General features: G+C 33.6%; 1 protein-coding gene across 1 annotated transcript; it reads right to left on the reverse strand.

Annotated features, from left to right (window-relative positions):
• Positions 1–650: 650 nt before the first annotated feature.
• On the reverse strand, positions 651–18,722 carry SALL3 (spalt like transcription factor 3). Its single transcript, XM_053715847.1, has 4 exons — positions 18,671–18,722; positions 5,126–8,035; positions 4,569–4,909; positions 651–1,948 (listed from the first exon to the last, which is right to left on the reverse strand). The coding sequence occupies exons 1-4, from the start codon at positions 18,720–18,722 to the stop codon at positions 1,517–1,519; spliced, it is 3,735 nt and encodes a 1,244-aa protein (XP_053571822.1). The 3' UTR covers positions 651–1,516.
• Between the last annotated feature and the right edge of the window lie 6,077 nt (positions 18,723–24,799).

The raw sequence follows: 24,799 nt of genomic DNA on the forward strand, positions 1-24,799 counted from the left end.
TTGGACTTGACTGTTGCAAAGAACAAAGAATTGCAAAATAAATGGCTACTGTACCATATAGTGCTTTCTTTTTACCAAGCTATTAGATACGATTTACCTTTACTGCGAGAGACATAATTAACTGCACAGAAATGTGTTGTCCACTGCCTGGCACTTAAGGAGTTAACATGGCCGCTTATCTATTTCTCAAGCTTGAATCAATACTATAAAAAGAGTGTACGTGTCTCATAATGTATTATCTGTTTCATATTTAATATTAAGCCTTTATAAATATTGTATCCTTATATACCACAGGAACAAATAACTGGCATTAGCATTAAGCACCATTGGAGTAGGGAGTATGGTTAAGGAATTAAATCCATTTGACTTCACACAGGAATAATCAGCATTGCAATGTATCACGCACAGCTGCGGACCCCTGGATGCATTCAGTCTGCCATCTTTGCTATTTTCTAAACACAAATTAAAAATTGGACAAAACAAAGAAACTCTCAGGTTTTTGTTGTAGTTTTACTTTGGTCACATTTGACCCAAATGGCTATTTATAAAATAGTTTTACATCTTTGTTCATCATGATTCAAATAAAAGACAATTTCCCTAATACAAATTACTAAAAGTGCAATAGTATAAATTAAGAGTTTGCAAGCACATTATACAAACATTACCCTTTATTGTACAGCAAAGATAACATGAAGATTTGACTCACAGCTTCCTATGGTGTGAATAATTTAGAGTAAAAAGATTTTTTTTTTTCCTGTAACTTGCTTTCCAACAATTGAACTAGTCTCCACACAAAATTTTTGCATTTTTATCGAACAACTGTCCACATAGCAGCTACAAATATTTAAATAAAAAGTTTGTTACCGACAGATACTTGCACATGTAAAGCATGCTATCTTCCCAAAAAAATGCCACAATTTTGCCTGCATTGGAATAAACATCACTGGATTATAGCAAAACAAAACTTGCTAAGAAAAAGTCACAAAGTCAAATGTACCTTGCTATACAAAAATCCATTTAAGGACGGGGCTTGAATATTGTTGGATACCCGCATAACGTTATTATAAATAGTACAGACATGGTCACTGTAGTAATACACAGCATTGGGGTGTACTAAATTATTTAGTATTAGGCTCCTTAAAAACAGATTTCAAGTTTATATCTAATGTGAACAAAACCAGTAAAGTTGTTGGATGATAAAGTCTGAGTGTATCATTCAATTTCATTAGTAGGAAACGTTTTGTGGTGTGGCTTTTTGCAACTTTTGTAAGCTTGTTATCCAATAAACAGTCATTAACTAAAAGTTAAAAGTCAAATGTAACAGTTAGTGTAACTGCTGAAAGGAGTACCATGCAGATCTTGCAAAACATCTCTTCTGCATCCACAAGACTATACATTTCTGCTATGGGCAAAACAACAGTAGGCATTTGGGTTAGGAAACTGTGAAATAAGTTCAAAAAAACTGTACACAAAATTGTACAAATTTGAAGAGGATTGGTCCAAGTCTTTAATGTAATTAGTTTATGCCTATTTCTTTATTCTCTTCAATAAACCTTGTGAAAGGTCGATTTACAATAGATTCTGAGTTCATTTTGTCCAGACTAAGTATTGGAGGGCTGCTGCCTGTACGTGCTCGGTCCATTCCACTGGAAATATTGCCTAATGGTGGGATTGCACTTCCACCTAAACTCACCGGGAGCTGTGGAATGCCTCCGTTCTGTATAACAGAAATCTCATTGTTTTTCATGGCAAGTCCATTTGTGATTGCTGCAGCGTACTGGTTCCAAAAACTGGGGTCAACATTCATTGCTCGAGCCGCTAAATCCTTCTGAAACATTTCTGAAAACTTAAGTGCATCGCCTCCTAACAAAGCCAATGGGTTCTCTACAGAAAGGCGTCGACCACGTCTTGCAGGAGCATTATTCCACATGTGTGTTCCCATATGGACCTATGAGCATAACACACAAAAAAGAGAGAAACAAAAGAAAAGAACTAAGTACATCCAGTATTACATGAATAAAATAAATTAAATGTACAGTGGTAACAGAAATAAATAGAATATTTTATTCTATCAAATTATATTCAAAAGTCTACTACATTATTAAATAAATATTATTTAAATAAGTCCAACAATATAACTATTTAAATGGACACATTTATGCTTATTCTAATGTTAAGGGGTAACCAATTGTACACACACCATGGACTAAAATATATTTAACAGAATCAAATTGCTTCTATTTATTTTTTAAATGTAATAATATAGCCAGAGATCATCATTCACAAGTTTAGTAATGTATTTTTTTTATGTATTTTCTAGAAGTTATGTAGATCATTACACATAAAAATCTGTCTGATATTGCGCTGTAAGGCCTATGGTTATTGCTTGTCACCACAAACATTCTGAAAGTCAAAATATATTGTGCACCTGATGAAAATATATAAAAATGCACAGTTGTGCTGCACATAGCTTATTAGTAATATTGTACAGTTCTACACAGGTATTTTGTAGAACAAAGACATTAATGTTCACAAACAGGGTATAGGGGGCTAAAAGAAAACCTATGGTATGTCTTCATGAAACAAGACAAGCCATACGGTGTTCCACATCCAGATGGCCGAATAAAAGTATCTCATACCTAGAGGGAGTTGGCAATAGTGATGAACCCACTATATCAAGAATATTTATTATTTAATACTAAACAGTAAAAAAATATTTAGCATTAACCAGGTGCAAACACTATTAAAATGGCTGTCAATATTCAGCTTCTATTTAAAAAAAAAAAAATCTTTGCAATATTACATGCACATGTTAATGAGGGAAAAGCAAATCTAAAATTATGATTTATTTTTTTTCGTCAGGATTTTAATTAAATAAAATAATTAAAACTATCTCTCTCTCTCTCTCTCTCTCTCTCTCTCTCTCTATATATATATATATATATATATATAAATATACTGTATTTATTTATATATATATATATATTAAACTATATGTCTATATATTTATATATAGATCTCTATCTATCCATCTATCTATTCGTCTATCTATCTATCTAAATATCTGTCTGTACTATATAAACAGCTGGCTAAATGGCAAGCTAACAATATATTTATGTCGGCTTTTTAGTTTTTAGGTTTGTTTTCATGAACGCTTCCCTGAGCTACTAAACCTACAACACAAAACAAACGGCTTCAGTCAATTAGATTTTAAAATACAATAGCTGATATATTATTTTCCGCCATTAATTATATCTGTTTTTAATACTATTTTGTTTTAGGGTAAGGGCAAATTAACCCATTTTGCATATGTTTATTCAGAATGTGTTTAGCCCTTCCAGCAAGCAAAGTAATACTAGGCAAATGGTTATTTATTTATTTTCATCAAATTTAGGAACCAGCAAAAAGAAAAGTGAGTAATACATATTAAGAGCTATAGATTTTAGAAGCAAGGCAAAGGTATGGGTAAATAGTTAGTATAAAATAGTCCAAAAAAATAGCAGCCAGAAGTAAAATTTGAAAAACTGCACTGTCCTGGTTTTTGTGATTAATCAAACAGTTTGCTACATGTTTATTGACTATGCCTCTTATAACTATATATTAGACTATACATTTATTAGTAATACAACCTTTGATTCAGTTATACACCATTAGATTAATCAAGAATTAAAGATCTTTCCAGTGAGAAAAATCTCTAAAATCCATATGTTATCATAAGGAACTGATTTGTTAAAAACAGTTAAAAACGTATCTTGGTGAATTGTCACTGTAGCATAACATATGTATTGAAGACATTTTCCTCATGTTCAATTCTTACTAAAATAAAAACACCAATTATATCACAGAGCTGCATATGAAAAAGGGTTAAAATATGTAAACAAGAAAAAAAAGCTGTAAATCTCTGAAAAAATAATAATAATTATACAGCTGTAAATCATTATCTAACATCCACATATTATAATTCTGCAAGAAAAGAAAGAGAAAATGTTAACATGCCAATACAATCAGATAGAAAATGCCCTTTTTATTATGCAATATTGCAATCATCTGAAGTAATATTTCAGCCATTATGATTTTGCTGCACCTATCAACTGTGCTTTAGAATCACAGTTATTCTAAACAGCACTTAAACAGAAATTAAGGCCAAGAGGATGCATGTCATTGTCATTACATACCATGTCGCTTTCCATATAATTAGTGACATAGTGATATTTTTCCCCTACTCGTTTGACCGTCATAATTTCATATCACTCGTAATAAGAATGTATTCAGAAGCACCTGTTGAATTGAACATAATTTACATAGCTAAATGCAAATGATTCATACAGGAAATAATAGCCAAAGGCTCATCTGCAACACGTGCATACAGTGTTCTCATACTGTCAAAGCATTTGGGGGCACAAATAAATATTTTAATATTTGGCAGCATTTCGAACATTTTATGTCATATGCATCATGAAATGGCAATGACATTTACTGCTAATGCTTAGTAAAGGTAACAGAACTGACAGTTCTTTTTCCGAAATCCTTATGTTTTCTTTTGTAACACTGTAGAGATTTCACCTTACCTTAAGATTCCCTTTTGTGGTAAATGCTCTACCACAGATTGTGCAACCAAATGGCTTTTCACCAGTATGAGTACGTTCATGTATCTGTAGTGCACTTGCTGAGGAGAAGGTCTTCCCACACGAATGACAGTTGTGCTGCTTTGGAGTTCGTCGTGGTGGGGGTGCCAGCATAGGATTCATGCCTGGACTCATCGATGTCTGTGGAGCAGCAGGAACCTGGATTCCAGCTGAAAGATGAGGACCTTCACTCAATGATAACGGCTTCAGGTGGCCATTCACTTCCATTTTGATCATGGCAGGCGCGGTGCTGGTGACCAGGCTAGTAGTTGTTTGGCTGGGACCTAGAGTAAAGTTGGGTTCAAATAACTGTGATGGGAGCTCTTTCAATTTGTGTGTCAGCAAGTGCTGTTTTAAATTACCCATAGTAGAACACCCACGATTGCAGACTGTACAAATAAATGGACGTTCTTTAGTATGGCTGCGGTAGTGAATTTCCAATGCACTCTTACAAGCAAAAGGCTTGCCACAGATATTACAAACAGTACTTTTAAACTTACCACGTTCTCTGCTCAGGAACAGCAGGCTAAAAGGAGCCTCTTCTTTGATGACTGGTCGTCCAGGATTGGTTGACGTCAGATCCAGTGCACCTTCATTATCAGGAACAGGTAAAGGACTTTCTGGCTTTTCTGTTTTGAGCTGTATTTCTGATGGCTCTTCTTGACTGATTATATTTGGAGATTTGGATCTATTACTTTCACTGTGACTATGAGCAGGAGACAAAACTTGCATGGATGAAGAGCATTCTGACATGGCAGGGCTCCCTGCACTCTGGCTTTCCATATCCCCTACAGCAGACAAGGAATCATTGCTCAAGTGATCACTTTCTGCAGATCCATTTTCTATGTTTTTTAAACTAATAAATTGCTGAGCACTCATTACAGAGTCAATCATTTTCATTTGATTTTCTAAAGCAGCAATACTTGAAATGACAGTAGGTGGTGAGGCAGGTGATGACCCAGAGTATGGTATAAGTGGATTATTAGAGTCATTTGCAGTCTCCTTTAAGTCTATATCATCATCTAAAGAATTATCATCAAACTCATCATCGTAGTTGCTCATTGTTTCAAGATTCTTGTCATCAAAAGAAAGCTCAGAGTCCATTGCATCTTGGAAGCCCTCTGGTAAAGGGGTGTTTGGAATTTGTCCACCCATATGCATACGAATATGTTGCTGCAGAACAACAGCATTGGTAAATTTTTTCTGACAAATGGGACATGAATGCTGAACTCTTAGTGGAGGCTTTGAACGATGAACACCAAAATGTGTTTTTAAATTACCTTTAGTAGTAAAAGCACGTCCACAAATTTTGCATTTAAATGGTCTTTCTCCTGTATGTGTTCTGTAATGCATTTTGAGAGCACTCTGACAGCTCAGAACTCTGTGACAAATGACACATTGATTTGGATCTGTCATTTTTTTATCAATGTTCTCTACTAGTTGTTGTAGTTTTGAGGTTTCTGATGTTTGCATAGACTCCAGAAGACCACCAAATGGAAATTTTGCTTGGAACTGGTCAGACATGGATGGAAGCACAGAGTTTGGGAGGCTTGTTGAAATACTGGTATCTGTAACAGTAGGGACTGATGTGGTAACAGGAGTGGATATTTGTGCTGGCAATGGCTGTTCACTTAATCTAGCAGGTGTAGGTGGCAGAATAATGGGTTCTGTTTTGGTGATAGCAGTTACTGTCTGTATAGGCTGTGGGGATTCTACAGAATTATGTATGATTGGTGATAAAGAATTGCATTCACTAGAAGCAGGAGATGGCATTTGGGGGGATCTGTTCATTGGTGTCATACTTGGAGAATCTCCGTAGTTGTTAACACCTGGGATTGTGGGAGGAAGTTGCAATCCAATGGAAGTTGGAATGGTTGGTAACACGGGTTTGCTATCTAACCATGTTGTAACTGGTTTCTCAGGAGGAAGTGACATTCCATATGGAATTCCAGAGCTAGTAGGTACATTGTCAAGGTATTCTGGAACAGGATACGGATTCATCTGAATATGTGGATATTTTTCTTTGTGTCTCTGAAAATGAACCTTTAGGTTTCCTTTTGTGGAAAAACGATTCCCACATATGTTACATTTGAAAGGCCTTTCACCAGTGTGAGAACGTAAGTGAATTTGCAAAGCACTGTCACTTCCAAAAACCTTGGCGCAAAACCTGCATTTATGTTTAAAAAATGGATCTTCGGAGGTCGACTTGGTTTCAAATACTGATACATTTGGTGGCTTTCCCTTGCGGTGCTTCATGAGTGCAGAAAGGGGGTCTAATGCATTAGCTGTTGCAGCAATGCTGACAAGTGGGTTGGGGAAGATTACACTGCTTGATGAACTCTGAGGTAGAAGGGGGCTTGGCAAGCTGGAAGATGAGGTGAGGACATTCCCATGTCCAGTGGATGGAGGTGTTGAGGAACTTTGTGGATGCGTTGGAATGCTTGTAGCAATGGATACAGGACTAGGGGCTACTGAAGCTGCTTTTATATTGTTTGATAATGATGTGCTAGATTCTGTTGGTGCAGAAGAGACAGAACAAGGAATGGTTGGGGTACTTGCTCCAGAAGTAGGCTGTGACATATGCTGTGGGTTTTCCAGAGCAGGTGGCTGACTGATGGGAGCAGGTCCTGCAAGTGTAGGTGGAACCACAGATGTTAACTGGAGAGTTGAATGTGCAGCAAAACCCTGAAGCTGATTGGAAGCAGGAACTGGAGCACTCGGAGGTGGAACTGCAGGGTTCAAAGGAGGACGTAGTGGCTGGCGATTCATTAGAGCCACTTGACTACGAATCTGCTCAATCAGTTGCAGCTGGTGTATTTGTTGCTGCTGTAATGCCATTAACTGTTCTAAAATCATGGGGATTGCCATTGCTGTAGCTGCAGCATTTACACCACCTACACATCGCATATTTTGTGAAAACTGTGCAACTGCCACTTTAGTACCTTGTAGAGTCTCTAAGGTAACATTAGTGTTTGGCATATTATAATTAGTCAAGGAAGGTGGTTCAGGAATCTGAGGTAGAGGAGTAGCGTTGTTTGAGGTCTCTGGACTCTGATAGGGTTTCTCTTCAGTGTTTTCAACCTCCATAGGTTCCTCTTCCTTTTCTGCCTCTTTTATATCACAAGTCTCATTATTTTCTAACGGAATACTTTCCTCTGCAGCTTCACTCTCTGCTTGGTCACTGGGGGAACTTGCAGGCGACTGCTCAGGAAACTCTTCTGATGCTGGTGCTGCTACATCATCATTTACAATCAAAACAAGAGGGTTTTTAGTGCAGTTTTTCTTGTGCTCTAAAAAGTCAGTCCATTTGAAGAATTCAGCACAGCATTTTTCACAAACATTGGTTTCCTCACTTCCACTTCGACTTTCATTCCCACTATCAGCGTCATCTGGTCCTTCCCCAGGTACAGCTAAAAGCAAACAAAAAAAAAAAAAGATTGCATGAGCTGTTTAGCTGAAAGACAAACCACTCTCCATTAGAAGTTTTAACATCAAAAAATCAATATTTTTTATTTTGTACAAATTACCCCACTTCAACAAATTTCCAGCCTAATGTGAGCATTCTATGACTACTTACACCCAGCTAATAATTTTCTTTGCACAATCCATCAAATTATGAGGCTCTATCAATTGTGGATACTGCTTCCTAATGAAATTCCATAGAAGTCATTGATTTCCAATATTTTCATACAATTCACAGCAACCTTGTCTGTTGGGTACAAATCAAGCTTTTGATGGGCTCATTAGGATTCCCCTTTAGCATCATGCTTCCTAATTTCCAGCAAAATTAGAGATGCCATTGCTAGTTCAGTTAACATTGCTAAACTAATCTGTAACCTTTCAAACTTAAATTAGCACCTGACAGGATAAAAAGTGAGCTTCAAAGCATTTCCCTATGTAGATTTATTTACTATATGTACACAGCAAGATATATTTATTTTCTTATAAGATTTCTATGAAATGCTACCACGTTCAAATTTAGCTTTAAAACAATAACGTATCATTACTACTACATAGAATAAAAATGCTCTTGTTATAGAATTAGATGGAGATATTGTTAAAATAATGATATATTAAATAAAAACCCACAATGCTGGAAAGTCAGAATACACAGATAAATTAACCTTTGTTCTGTAAAACATACACTTTAAAAGGTATCCTATCAAATTCCATACCAAACAACATTAAAACTCCACAAACAACATTAAAAAAACACAATTATTCTAAAATTCTGCTACAAACACAAAATAAAGGACCATTTTCAGTGAGTTCACACACACACAAATACCTGCAACAATGATACGCCAGTTCCCCAGCACAAATTGTTGTTGTCAAATGCAATATTTCGTTAGTAGAAAACTAAAATTACATGTTATGCTGCTAAACATTGAGTTCAGAGATTTGTGAATACAACTATGAATTACACATTTAAAGTACTTTTATGCTGACATGTTTAAACATAAGTATGGTGCCTTCAGACACACTTTCTTCTACCTATTTTCATCTATTCTTATAGAAAGACTCTGTAAATTATATGCTTGTGCCATTGTAGAAAACCCACTAATTGGTTACACATGTTTAATTACTGTTGTAGGCAGTCACTTCCTCTGACTTGCGATACCCTCTTGTTCTGAATAGCAAGCATGTTTAATGAACAGAATTCTAATTCACACCTGATCAAATAAATAGCTATGTTGGAATGACAAATCAACATACAATAGGATTGCAAGTACTTTTTTTTTTAAATCTGCGGAGATGGAATACAGTTATTGCTCAGTAACTTCACTTTGCTAGTCTGATTACTAGAGACAAATAACTTTTTAGTCAAGTAAAATAACAAGCAGCAGCAAATAGGGTGAATATTTTAGAATGACAGCAGGAAACCGAAGCTGTTTATATGTAATGCTACCGTGGAAAATTGCAAAGCATTACATTTAACAATAGATATATTTTTTTAAACATGTTTTTACTGTTATTCTGGATATCTGACTTTACCAATGAAAGATCAACAACAAATAAAAACTATATATATATATATATATATATATATATATATATATATATATATATATATATATTTATATATAAATGTATTTATTTTAATAAATATTTGAAATTATTTAAATATTAGGTTTAAATTTATTTTAGGTAAATTTGATTCTAATCAACAAAGTGTTTTTCCTTCCACTTTGTTCTGTTAAGTTTCCAGTTAAATAAGAAATAAATGTGTGCAAATGCACAGTGAATTATTTGCTAAATTACCATATCATTTTTCTGCGATAGTTTAAATAGAAAAAAGATAAATAAATCTTAGCACAAGTTATTTTTTCTATGCCTAAAACAAATATTTTCTGTGAGGCACTGTTACGAAAGGCAGTATATAAAAAGCAATAGACATAAAGAATCAGATTTGATATTTACAAGGAAAATTATGTTAACTCAAAAACACGCCCCAAAAAATTAACAACAAAAAACACTATTGTCCGCATTTATTTTACAAAATAAAAGGCATTAAGTGTCTGATAAATTCTCAACACTGCAATAAATTTATAAAAAGACAATTTATAAAATATGTAGAAAACTATATCATAAAAATGTTGTTTTATATATTTAATATATTACAAAGTAAAAATTGCAATACAAAAATAAACTGACTAAAATTTTTCTATTATTAAATTATATGAGGACTATAAATTATGAATAGAAATACAAAATTAGAATATAACAAATGCTTGTTTGCCTTCAAATATTTTAGGATAGCTAAATTCCTAAAAATTAATTTGATTAAAAATGAAACATATTGCAACAATCACTTTATGTTCATATCAATACCTTGTTGTGCAAAATAAAATAGTAAGTTTAAATATATTTTACACAGATACTACAAAAAGAATTAACCAAACACAATTATGACAGAGTCAACATTATTTAAAAACCTATTAACAAAGGCTATCTTAGCTTTAAACTGAAAAAATAAAAACATAAAAACCACACACTTCAACTGTTATATATATATATATATATATATATTATTCTAAGTTAGTAACTAAGATCATTCTATTATCAAACAAAACAAAATCAAAATGCAGTAATCTTAATTTTCTGTAAATTTTAGTGAGTTGACGTCATTAATTGTGAGACAGTAGTATGCTTGCTCACCTTTAAACACACAGATCCCCCCAATTGTTCCGCATACCTACAATCAGCAACATCAGCTTAAATCTAATAGCTTATTAGCAAAGCCTTGAAAAAATAGATATGAAAAGGACAAATGTATCCTGGTCTTTAATGGCCTACTATTTGAAAAAAAAAAAAAAAAAAAAAAAAAAAAAAAAAATATTTCAGCTATGGTAAATATGTTGGGGGGTAAATCTAGGTTCCACCTTTACAAGACAGTTATATTTAATGTGATTTAATCTTATTTCAGCTAACCTTATTACACTATTTCATGAATTACATGTTTACCCTAGAACATTACAGTTCTTATACATCCATTAAATTTAAATATTTGGGAAAAAATCTGAAGATGCTATTTTTTTTAAATAAAAGCCTATTTTGAGGCATCTGTAATGCAACAGGTAATTTCTCTTAACACTAAAATGTTTAACCATAAAAAAAAATTAAATATGTTAGGAAAAAACAATTTGAACCAACTAATTAAAATGGACCACATGCAAATACATAATTCATATAAAAAGTATGGTATATCATGAGTATTGCTCAGTTTTTCCTGCATAGAGAAACTGTGCTTAATTTTAGGATAGCTAGGCGAAGTGACTGTAAGTTGCTTAATCAGTTGAAAAGTGCATTACTGAGGATACTTCAAAGTAAGTATACATATTTAGGATCTGTTTATTTATTTTATCCTAAGTTTGGTAAAAATGTGAGTAAACTGTTATGCTTTCGACTTTCATGTATAATATATAAATATATTTTTAAATTATTTTATTAAAAGCCAACTATATATTATAAAAAGTGTATAGAGTAGAAGAATTGTACTTAACTATTTAGCTACAAGAGGCCTGCACTGCATTCAATAGCAGCAACATGCTGCAGTTGACTTTAGTAGCTAATAGGTCAACAGACATACTTGTATTTAGTGTTCATTTTACAAAACAAAAAATGCCAGTCAAATCTTTCATGGGATTGCAATAAAAATCAGCACATTTTGCCATTTTGATCTAAGTTAGGCCTCCCCAGAGGTCAATACTAACCCATCTATTTGCAAAAGTCATATGCACATTTATAGTGGTGTATGTTTCACTTGTATTTCTGAGTTTAGGAAATATTATATTTAGCATAATTTGATTTTAGAGATCAGTTTAATATCAGATTTTTTTTTTTTTTTTACTGGGGTTAACAAATGATATATTTGAACCTTTGAGCCAGCAAGAATATTGAGCAGCCAGAAGCACATTTTTAGGAGCTAGACAGTGTGTTTATATATAGAAATATGTAAAAGAAGTTCTTAGGATTTGTCAAGCAATGAATAATGTAAAACTGGAGAATCAAAAAGATAAAAATGATAATGCTTTTCCTGCAAATAATTATCAAAGTGTGTTATTTTTAATTCCAAGTAAAGTAACAGCTATACTGATATGTTTGTCTGTTTGCATGCTGCTGTGATATTTGTTTCCATAGAAATGTAACAAAAACATTTGAATAATAATAAAAATCTTTATATTTGAAATTCTATTTTTATTAGAGCAGAGTTTGACATAGCAGGAAGTCATGTTGGCCTATTTTACATATACTTGTCAACATTCACCATTCACTGGCTTACTTCAAAAATTAATTCAAAATTTCCAACATTAGGATTAAAATGTTTCTATAATGTATTATTCTTTATTTTCAATTATATTAACATTGACTATGTGTGTACATCTTACATATTTTGTAATTGTTCTAGCTGCTTTGTTTACCTGGTATATGTCCTAAAATGTTTAGAAGCTACATTTATTTAAAAAAAAGTATATTATTTAAGTTGTTTACGTATTATGTTTGGCTTATATATTTTGGTCAATAGAAAAGATGCTGTTGTTACATTACATCACATTTTCAAATACAGAAATATACTTCAAAACCAAAATTAATTTTACATTACGGAAAATCTTGTCATTAAGTCAATCATAATTTTTCTATTTTCTAGCAAAATATATTTTTTTCCTTTTTCCATTGATAACAGGTTTTATATTAACTCAACAAAAAAATTACAAGATGCACAAAGTAAAGCCTAGTTAAACATTCCAGCAATATGCATTATTTTTTTCCAAAGATAAAGCTAACAAATATACCATATTTGACTATTTTGTAACGTGTTATAACTTCACGGTTGCACTAAAATAAGCTAATTTCCATTAGGTTTCAGGAAAATACAAATGTTCAAAACTACATGAATGCATGAATTAATTTAACTGGAGCTGACAGCAGACTGTGAGTACAACAGGCCAGCTCAATGCATAGCTTTTATTTTCAGGAACAGGTGATTTGAAAGAAAAGAGAAAAGAATGATCTGTGAAGACTATGATGTGGATTTCAGTTTGGTTCTGAGGAATTTAAGGTTTACAGAGTGTTCTTAAATTGTAAGAGGGTAATTGTTTTCTTGCAAATGCATTCTTTTTTAACTCTTTATGATAGCATTGATTCCCATAAAGAAAGATGAATTATCACATACAGAGCCCAAGCTGTGAAACAGGAGGAGACAAATAGAGACCCCTACTGTGTTCAACAATGTAGAAGAAATTCCAGACTCAATAGAATATTTTGCCCTCTTTCAAAGACCACAATGGCTGACATCATGACAAGGAACAGTAGAGGGCACTATTGCTATGCAGAATATGCTGAAGATCTAGTATATTTAGATTAATCTATTCAGTGGCCTAAATCTCAGAATTTGTTAAGTAACAACCACCTGTGGCATAGTCACCAACTGTCTTCTTTAACATTTGCAGTTTGTAATCATGAAAGCAATCCATTAGCTACTTAAACACTGTGCAAATAGAGGGGAGCTTAGCCATCTACAATATCATTAGCAAATACAAGGATTAAAAGGAAACACATTTTACAATTTAAGTATTATTTAGCTAACTTAGGTTTTACATCACCAAATTATGTATTACTAAGTAATAGGATATTATTTGCAATAAATATTTGATTTTTACACCCTACGTAAAAATGAATTAAACTGGAAAATACATAGAATTATACTGAGCAAAAACTAAACTAAGTGACCAAGTAACTTAAAAATATCAACATTCACTCTATATAAAAAAGTAATAATAAACAAATGAATAGAGAGCTATTTACAAAGATACAAATTGACATGTTAACAAAAATATATCATTTTTAACGAATTTCAATAATTTATATAAAAAAAATCGGATTTATTTATTTTTTCTTTTGTAAAAATTAAAAAAATACAAAATATTCACCAAGTGTATCCAGAATTGTACAGAACTCATGGTATATAGTAAAAGGAAAAATTATTACACTTCATGTTTCTTTTCTAATAATAATCTTATTGTAAAAAATTGTTTTTGTATAAGAACATATTAATTATGATTTCACTGTAAGGGAACAGCAAATAATTAAAAAAAAAGGCCAGAGGGCTCAGTTGCAAATTAGGCACTGTTCCAATTAAGCATGTCATATTATGTGTTAAAAAAATACACAATCCATGTGTCCCTATAATTGATTTATAAACATAATCTATTAATGCTAGATGCAAATTAAAAAAAATCTCTCTCTCTCTCTCTCTCTCTCTCTCTCTCTCTCTCTATATATATATATATATATACATACATAAGTGCAAACTACACATGCACATATAATCATTTAAAAATATATGTAACATTTTACTTATAAACATTTTAAATTGCTAGTATTTTTTATAAATTATTTTTTTAAATAAATAACGTGCCTCATGCTCACAAACATTCATGCACATTATATTTCTATTTCGTGAGAAAGGAATATTATTACCAATATAAAATACCCACAATATAGATAATAATGAATCATATTAATAATAAATTGATACAATTTGTCATACTAAATCATTTTTTTTTTTTCTATTGAAATAAAATATCTTTATGATTTGTATGATTCCACTGTGTGAACACATTTTAGGAATAAGGAGAATTTTATTTTTTGGAGTTTATAAATAAAGAAAAACAAAACAAAAAAAATATATAAGTATTTATTTATTCTAGATGAAAATACACAAGCGAGAAAATAAATTCTTTAAAAAAAAATCAGTATTTGATTGTATAACATGCAGCGACCATGCGGGAATCACTAGGTAGCACTCAAATCTAGTGTTAACACTTAACAGAACAGAAGTAAACCATGCTGCCAAGGTCAACTGCACAGATGAACTAATTGTATTATGAGCTTGACATCTAGTGGCCACCCCTGGCAGGGCAAAACAGGCAAAGGTTAAATCAGCCAGCCTTGTCAAAGCACTTCTAAATACCCACCCTCAGGGAAAAGCTATTGGAAACCTGTTGGCACTTCATGCAGTCCCACCTTTTCAATGTCACCAAACAAAATGAATCTCTAGTGTGCATTGGGCATTAATGCATTGAAACAGTACATTAACAGGTTCCATTCAATAATTTAAATACTAAACATTCAAAGTTGAGAACTTGAAGCTATCAGATTTTTTTTTTTTATTTCACCTCAGGAATATAAAAAAAGAAAAACAATTGATTACATTTAATAGGACTTGATTTGTGATGATAATAGACCATAAAAATAAAACACTCAAATACATACATATAAACACACACATGTTTAAGTGTTTGTGTGAAGAATATTATATAATAACTCATTGCAGTAATGGAAATACATAGAACATATTTACTCTAGGCCTTACAGTGCAAATTGTTTAATTTTCAATTTTAAAGCTGGATAAATATTGTAACTGAATTTTCTGGATAATCTCTAATAATAAAATTGTCTCCGGTATTTTAAGCTGCCTCTCTACCAATATATGTTTGTTTCTCTAAGACCTTCTCTTAATGAAGACTATTATATTATATAAGACAGTCAGTACAGGGGGTCCCATCCTATCTATTCTTAGCACCTTTATTATCTTATATTCACTAGATATTTAAAAAACATAAAATGTTACATTTTTTTCTGAAGCATCTACCTTTAGCAAACAAAGTGTGATCTTCAAATATATCAACTATATTCATTATTGTTGTCACCTTAAGATCGTATAAGGACTTTACTAGACATAACTCCAGATGTAGAAATAATTTACAAAGATGCCATGGTGAATAGGAAAAAAAATATTTTTCTTTACCTAAATATTGTTAAACCATTGCCTGGTAAGTTGTTGTGGTACTGAAGCGTACAGCTAAAGATATGTACACAATAAAGTTTTTGGACAAAATTTATGTCAGACTTGGTAAAAAGGGTTAACCATTGCGAACTCAGAAGAAAACGCAAATAAAGTTAAAATGTCTCTCCATGTAATGTACATATATTCAAATATGTCCTGTAATTTCTTGACTGTATACCTCAAGCATCCAACAAATACACAAAAATAGTGCAAGTTAAATTGTTTAATTTCTGCTCTGTCTGAAATATCTTGCAACCATTTCATTGTAACTACCCAACAAATAACCACTGTAAATTGAAAAACAAATGTGTTTTTACAAACTGATTTACCATTTTATGTTGTGTATATGGAAACTGAATGGTGTACAATATATTCACGCACACATATAGATTTTTTGAATACAAAAGAATGAATATTAGGACATATTGTCGGTGTTTCCTCAACTGCTTTAGAATAACAAATATATTTTACATTTATTTATACATTTAAGAAATGTTAAGATTAATTTTACAATATTTCAATTCCATGTTAAATATAATTTACACATTCATACTTAGCCCTGTCTAACACTATTACCCATTACTGATTATTTTGTAACAATAGATTATGTAAAACTATTCTTCAAATACAGCTAATAATTTAACCTTCAAGAAAAGCCTGTTCTTTGCAATCCACTACTTAAAAAAAGAATTATTTTTCGTTAAGTATTAAACTGTTAAACAAAATAATGCATACACTTTAGTATGATATTCTATATTTAATTCACTTTGCTAATAAAAATAGTATTGCAGAAATTTAAAAATCATGCAGCCCTTATTCAATAAGAGAAAATACTATTAGAAATTGTTACAAGAAACATTACAATGTACATGCATATTTTATTTCTCTGTCTGAAAACTATATTTTATACACTTTTTTTTTTTTGGGGGGGGGGGGAATAATTACCATTACTATATACTATCACTAGTATAAATTAAAATTTAAAGCTCTTAAAATATATTTTAAAAGTCTCAAACCAAACTATAGAAAATATGTGTTTTTCCTCATAAAAATAAATTGTTATTGATGTATGTTTTGCCTTTGTGACCTATAACATAGCAGACAGACAAGCATAAAACAAAATATTAACTAAAAACAATAATAATAACAATTGTGTTACTCCTGAACATAAAGGGGAAATGATTCAACCTTATGAATATTAGACAAACAAATTTACTTTTCATTTCAAGGGTAGTGTTTTGCAATATAAAATAAACTAAACTATAGAGGAAACATTTTAAAAAAATGTTTTACCAGATGAAAGCTACATTTTCATATACTTTAATACTTTTAAACTTAAAGAAATTAAATTACTAAAAGTGCAACAATTCTATAGTTTATTCTTCAGTCATTAAAATGAGGTTGGCAGAGCAGTGACACATTTTATATGTATTTATAATTGTTTTGCTTTCAAACTAATGTGAAAGACAATTTTAGGTTATTCAAAAATCACAAGAATCAAGCTTTATAACTCTTCGCTGAGATGCAATGTAGTTCTTTTGATGGAAATGCTGTCTTCCTCATTCTGCAGAAATAGCCCCATTCATTTGATCATGTAGTCATCGAGGGCAATACAAAACAAACCAAGTGTGAGAAATGCTGTGATGAAGTAAACAAAAAAACATTTCCATGACAAAAAGATCCTTTACCCTTAATCTACACACCATATGCAAGCGTTTCTGTCTAACATATCTCCTATTCTAATCTCTTGTGGCACTCTCTACAGATAAGGCTTCCTCTTAAACTTAAAACAGCTTGCATGGAACAGTTTCTTTCTTCCACAAATTCAGAAATCTCAGAATCCTGACAATGACATGTTTTTAATGAAGAATATTAATAATGATATTTAAAAAATCTTTAGATAGCTAAAGTCAAAGGACATTACAAAGGCCTTCCTTGACCAGATGTTTTTCCCCTTTATATAAATGTTTTATCAGAAAATGCATTGCTTATTTGTTTGGTGTTTAGCATAATCCTAAAGAAAAATGTCACACTGAAACAAAACGAAAGTGATCTAAATTTTCTATGACAAATTGTTTTTGGGGATGTGTGTGAGTGTACATACTACTTATGTTCATATCTGCTGCTGACATGAAAAACTGGTGTATACTGCAACATTGTTGTGACTCTAGACAATGGGGTTAGGAAGTTCACGTGTAAGTGCTGAGATAATGTAGAAAACAATGTCCTTTATGCCAGCTAGGATGGGACATATTCCCCTGCTGCCCCCAACACGTGTATAATGTACAATGACAAGTGTCTCCTATAAATAGCTCCAATATAGGCAAACTTGCAATATATATATATATATATATATATGTGTGTGTGTGTGTGTGTGTGTGTATATTGCACCCGCTAGAATAGCAAAAATACCAACTACAAAAAACTAGGAAAAAAAAATCATGCGTATGGAGAATAAAAATGAAATAATAAATAAAGTCCTTTGTACAAAAGTAGCTTGATTACGTCTCGCAAACACAACTATATTTGAGGGTTACTGAAGATCTCCAGCCCATGCAGGACCTCCCTGGTATGGTTTCTGTCCCTCGGATCCACCACCCCTAGTTCTTTCTAATATTTGAACCACACACCACTTCTAAAACAAACCCCTAACTAACCCCAAACACAAGCAGGGTAGCCCAAGGGATCCCCTCACCTTTGGTTGAACTTGGGAGCAGTTCTCCAGCTGCCAGCACCGTGTCAGGCATTGTAGTGGTTCCCCTGTCACTGCTGTCTCTCATTGTGTGTGTGTGTGTCTGTCTCTCAAACAGGAGAGTGCAGGATGTTTCCGGAAAGGCTTTCACAATGCTAGATCCCTCTCCATCCCCAAAACAAGATCAGCAACCAACCCCCCTCCCTCCTCCTCCTCCCTCTCTATTCCCCTAGTACTTGCTGCTGAAGGATAGAGACTGGTCTGGAAACAGCTCCCGCTGATCACTTTAACTTTTAGCTGCCTCTCTTTCTTCTTAGCCGAGTTCTCCTACGAGGCAGGGTCACCATATACCTATTGGATGCACAGCCCCCTGCCACTAACACACAACCTCTACACCCCCCTAACACCTCCTTTACACAATACACAACTTACTGTCTGCCCATTAGCAAAACAGTAGCACATTGGACAAAGCTTCCCTTTTTCACCCTCTCTACATAAATCCTGTGGTTTGCAGGTGCAAAGAGTGCAATATATTTACACATTTGTATGGTCTATTTCTACATGAAAGAAATGTTAATACTAATTAAAAATATATAACTCCTAAGAAACCAAATATAGAATATAAATAATCTATGTAAATATAGAAATGAGTAATGCAAATGATCACTATATAGAAGTGTTGCTAATATAAAGTGTCTAATAATTCTAACAAAGTGCAGGATGAGTTCTAGAAGCTGGGAAAGTGTGGCTTCCTGTAAAGAGAGTGGAACCAAGTGTGTGGTTTTGTGATGATAAAGCTGCGGTGCGCCCCCCTTACCGTTTAGAGGGAGCACCCCGGTCTCCTCGTCTGATTTCAGGTGCTGGGGCTTGGCTTGCTTTCGCCGAGACATGCTGCTGCTGCTGCTGACAACTGGGACTCGTTTCTGCTTTTTTGCAGATACATCAGTGGCAAATAAAAAAAAAAAATTGTTCACAAATAGTCGAGTTGCAAAATTACGGAAATTAGCTGGTGTCGGTGCGGTTTGCGCATGTCGGTATATAATTGTGATGGTGAATAATGCATCGCGATTAGTGGCGGGGGTGAGAGGGGATTGGCTCGGGGCCAGGGGACACAGACTGCATATGGAAATGAGGGATGGACTCAAGCAATTAGCCGCCTTGCTCCGCCAAATGATCTGTCTCCTTTGCACTGTGCAGCCTGGGCTACTCTGGGGCACGCAGATGGAGCATCACTTTTTTGGGGAAGGTCATATTCGTGTTCCCCATTCCCCCTCCCCTTGTCTGTGCTGAGCTTTTGTTTTCATTGCTTGCACTTAGGTTATTTTTAATTGTGTTTTCTCCACCCCCAGCTCTTGATTGTGCCTTTATGACCCCTGATGTCCTTTGGTGTCTTATTTTCCTATGATCCGACTGGTTTTTCTATTCTGTCTTCAGGTGATGTTACTCTTCAGTAAAGAGAAACTTTTGTTGCTATGTTCTCATCTCCTGTAGTCCTGTGATTGTGTTCCTCTAACTTCCTCCCCGCCCCTTCGCCTTTTTCTTTTTTTACTCAATTACTGTTATTTTCTCCTTTACATGCACACGACCTTGCAGTTCGTTTCCTTTCACCTTTCTTGGCCTGAGGCAAGAAGTTTCCCTTTAGTAGCTTATAGGTTTTATAACAGTTTCTTTACTTTTATAGCGAGAAATAATCACCTGGTTTGTGATGATCAGGTCCACACATCCATCGTTCCAATAGAAAAAGGGGCGATATTTATGTATTTGGTTAGCTGAATAAGTAATATGTACACTGAGACCCAAGATGGAGATGGGGAGACTTTCTAAAAGTCAGAGGAAATCTCCAATAGATCTAAGTTACTTCAACATTCCAAGTTGTAAGCTCATCGAATGTTTTAGTGCTTGTGGGAATTCTTGCAGTGTTCTGTGGCGGTGTGAAGTCCTTGGGAGTCAGTGCAGGGAGGGGTGGCTGGTGCTTCCTGTGCTGCTCTCCTGTCTGCTGATGAACTTGTGAGTTAGGAGATAGTTACTGTGCCACAGGCAGGCGTGGGATTGGCTGGAGTCCTCCTCGTGTTGCTCTCAGTGTTTGCTGCACCTTGTGAGTCCTGCTCCTGTCACTGCATCAGCAGCAGCTATGTGATCCTCACACATGCACCTCTCCAGCTGCTGCCTGAACCCGCACAGCATCAGTAGCACGCTTCCCTCTCACGGTGGCCGCCCCCTCGCTACACCACCACGGGAGGGGGTGGGCCGGAATGGTTTAAAGAGGTGGGAGGGGAAGCAGGTTACAAAAATAAAGTAGTGAAGCACTTGTACATCATTCCCCCACCTCACACGATGAGGGGCGTTTGTTTTCCTTTAGAAGAGTGTTATAGAATCCCCTCACTAGTAACACGGATCATGTCTCTTCAGACAGCTTTGTGTGACACTTAACTAATAGTCGCTAAGTTATCGCACACACACGCTATGCAGCAAGACTGAGGGGTAGGTGCTGAGGACACCACTACTTTCTACTCTGATTCCTGGGAGTCTGAGCAACTAGTGCCAGGCAGTGCAGATTATGCTCCTGAATGTTTTATTCCATAGATAATAACACCAGATCATGACAAACACGGGCTCCGATGCAAGGAGCGACCGCTAGGATGTACCACACACCCAGCTCACTGTGTCCCTGCTACCCCAGAACATCAGGCAGGGCTGCACCCCTGAGACCTAGTCCTACATCTGGGGAGCCAGCACATTCACAGATTTCTAGGTTTATTAATGATTGCAATGACACAATACTGGTAGTGCACTACATTTGCAAAATAAATAAATATCAGCCAAACCAATAGCAATACAAAACTATTTGATCATGTTAGACCATTCTGTTGTGACAGGCACCCCCACACCTTGCCATCAGTGGTTTCACCCATATTAGTTCTATCCCTGGCATAGTTTCTGTCCCATTGCAAGTGCAGCGTCTGCCTGTTACATTTAGTGATAACAAATAGAAGTCCTCTCTGCTTTACAGAATCCTTGTACATCACCATATGAAAAGCACACGTATAGTTGGTTTTATTCGACCATTGCTAATTTGCAAATATATGTGTTTAACCTGAAAGTCGTTTTACCCCTTTTTAAACAGCAGTACCCGCATCCAGTTAATGCATTAAACCCTTTAAGTGCCAGAGAGGAACCACCTATGTTGGTTAAGTGCTCAATGCTTATTAAACGGTGCTTCAATTTAAGGAAAAATATTAATTACCGCTGAATTGCTTTTAATTCAAAAATGTTTTGGCTTCCCCAGCAGTTTAATACAAAAGAGCTGCATTGACACCGCTTCTTATTTTCTGTGATTGATGGGGATGTAGGGATCTTAAACTTTTACTCGTGTCTTGAGGTCAAGTACCACCACTTGATTACACATCCCAGCAGCTACACAGCAACACTATGGGATACACATCACCATTATATATAGTTATACATATATATAAATCATATCCATAATGTTTATACTAAATCAATTCAATATCTGAATATGTAACCACTTAGAGCGCAAGTTTCCAGCAAAAATTCATTCATTTTTAGTACTTTGTTTCAATACTACTTTGCCATTTATTTATTTTTTTGTTAAAAATAAATCTATATATTGATTAATAATTAGATTAGGTGTTTGCCTAGATAATTGGTAAATGAAGAAATATATCGATAAGTATTTTCTTAAGGCTGACCTGATAATCAGTAATAATAAAACAATCATGAAATACAATCTTCTTAGTAAAATAATATTTGATCAGCAACATTTAGACCAAAAAGAGATAAATATATAATTAAGGGAACACAATTATAGGAGCTGTTTTTATATAATATATACTGTAGTAAAAGTTGATAGAATATTTATCTGTTCTCTTAGCCAAGTACTTAGGATTTGCAGACGTCAAGTATATGACTTAGTGCTTTTAATCAGCATCCTCCCTCCCTGATCAGGAGACACAAAGCACAGGGCTTTAGTTGGTTAATACTGTGATGAGCAAATCATACGCTGAACGTTTTTTTAATTGACTTACATGCAATAAATCAATTTAAAAATAAAAGGTCAGGATTTAATGTATTCTCAACAGAAATAAAGGTTTGCATCTCACACACTCGATGTCATATGAGAAGAATCCTTAATTGAAATAAATCAATTAATGCATTATTATAATATTAGGATTATATAATAACCAACAAATACACTTTCTTACATGTACTGGTGAAGAAGGTAAAGAAAATATTGACATTGATCCTGTTATTAATTAAAATAAATTTAATAAATATTTCAACTTTTTTTGTGTGTTTTTGGGGTTTTCACAAAAACATACACAATCTATCATCTATCTTTTCCATGGATCGATCTATATATACATATATATATATATATATACAGTGTTTTTATTATTTGATTGTATTTCTGTAATGTATCTTTATTGGCACAATTAAATTCATGGCACACACATACACACATCATTCATCAAGTGTCTTGTGCTTGTTTTAAATACCTAGATACTATTGTTGAAAGTAAGTTGCATTTCTCCCCCTGCAATTACATCTAATTTGTCCATTATCTTTCCCTCGCATTGTTGTTTGCATTGTACAGAGCGACACGTTATTATTTTGTCTGCCTGATAATATTATTTGCAAATTGCTACTGTATTTTTTACATTAGTTCAACGTATAATTACGTATTTGCTTTAATTCGTGTCATTTATTTAGATAATCCATAAAGCCTATTTTGCATGATTGAATTGACTAGGAAAGAAGCAGTTCAGACTGGTTTTGTATTAAATCTGAAAAGTATTCTTTTTTTTTATTTGGGATTCACAGCTGATGTTCAAGATTGCACTTTACAGTTTTCAACTTTTAGGAAGAATTTATACTAAAAACTATGTAAGTTCCATTGTGATCAAACAATTCTCCTCTTTTTATAGGGCTGTAACAACTGTCCACTAATTTGTTCTCAGTGGAGCAAAGATATTACCATACTAATATTATTATTGGTAAGGAGTAGTAATGGCTAACACCACCTGCCACTCTGCAGTAATCACTATGATAAATGTTTCCATCAGAAGCAAATCTGTGCATGGTCTAACACAGCTTACACAAACAGCATGTCAAATGCCAATTAGAAACATATTTCTTTTCTATTATTATTTATATACAGACTGCTTCATGCTAAGCACATTCCATACAATGAGCTGCGATTGTGCACATGTACTTGTGCACTTCTTCATAAATTAGCATAGACTAGTCAGAATCAGTCTTTTCAAGGACAAATATAGAGGTAAAAATTATATATTGGCAAATAATGTTAAATATATATTGAATATTAATCGATTACCCTCGTTTCTATACAAAAAAAAAACAAACAAAAAAAAATCAACAATATGGAAAATTATTTGGAAATCATAACTCCACATCTGTGTCCAGATGTTTCAAATACTTTTATTCACACTCCTATACAATTATATTGTAGTGTGTAATAAAAATCTCGTATACAGTAGTGGGAACATAAAATGATCAGGTAAAAGTTACTGATTCATGCTGTGAATATGTGACAGCCCTTGTGCTGCTCTCACTCCTAAAATAACATACTAGACCCTTAACCAGAACATCCAGCCCACTCTGTCTCTGTGGGATGAACTTCTGAAGTGTCCTGGAATTCAGTTGTAATATAAGGCATTTCTTTTCTTTTTTTATAACGGTAGCCTTTAAATTGTTTGTATGTGGTGTGTGAGTATATATATATATATATATATATATATATATACAAACAAGCATATATATATATATATATATATATATACAAACAAGCATATATATATATATATATATATATATATATATATATATATATATATATATACATTTTTTTCCAGCTAACAAATGTAATTTTATAACTTTTGCAAATCTATCATTTATATAAATACAAATAAATTAGGTGAATCTGTAAGTTCCAACACCAATTAGGTGCATAGCTGACCCAGTGGAACCCAAATGCATTATCTAGCAGAACTACACCTATAACTGATGTGCACTGAGCATCCTAACTGTGATTTAGCCACTGAGAGGTTTTTTTTTAAAATGATTCCCAATGCAAAAGATGCTTCCAAATAC

The sequence above is a fragment of the Bombina bombina genome, chromosome 5 (assembly GCF_027579735.1).
Source record: "Bombina bombina isolate aBomBom1 chromosome 5, aBomBom1.pri, whole genome shotgun sequence".
NCBI classification, from domain to species: Eukaryota; Metazoa; Chordata; class Amphibia; order Anura; family Bombinatoridae; genus Bombina; species Bombina bombina.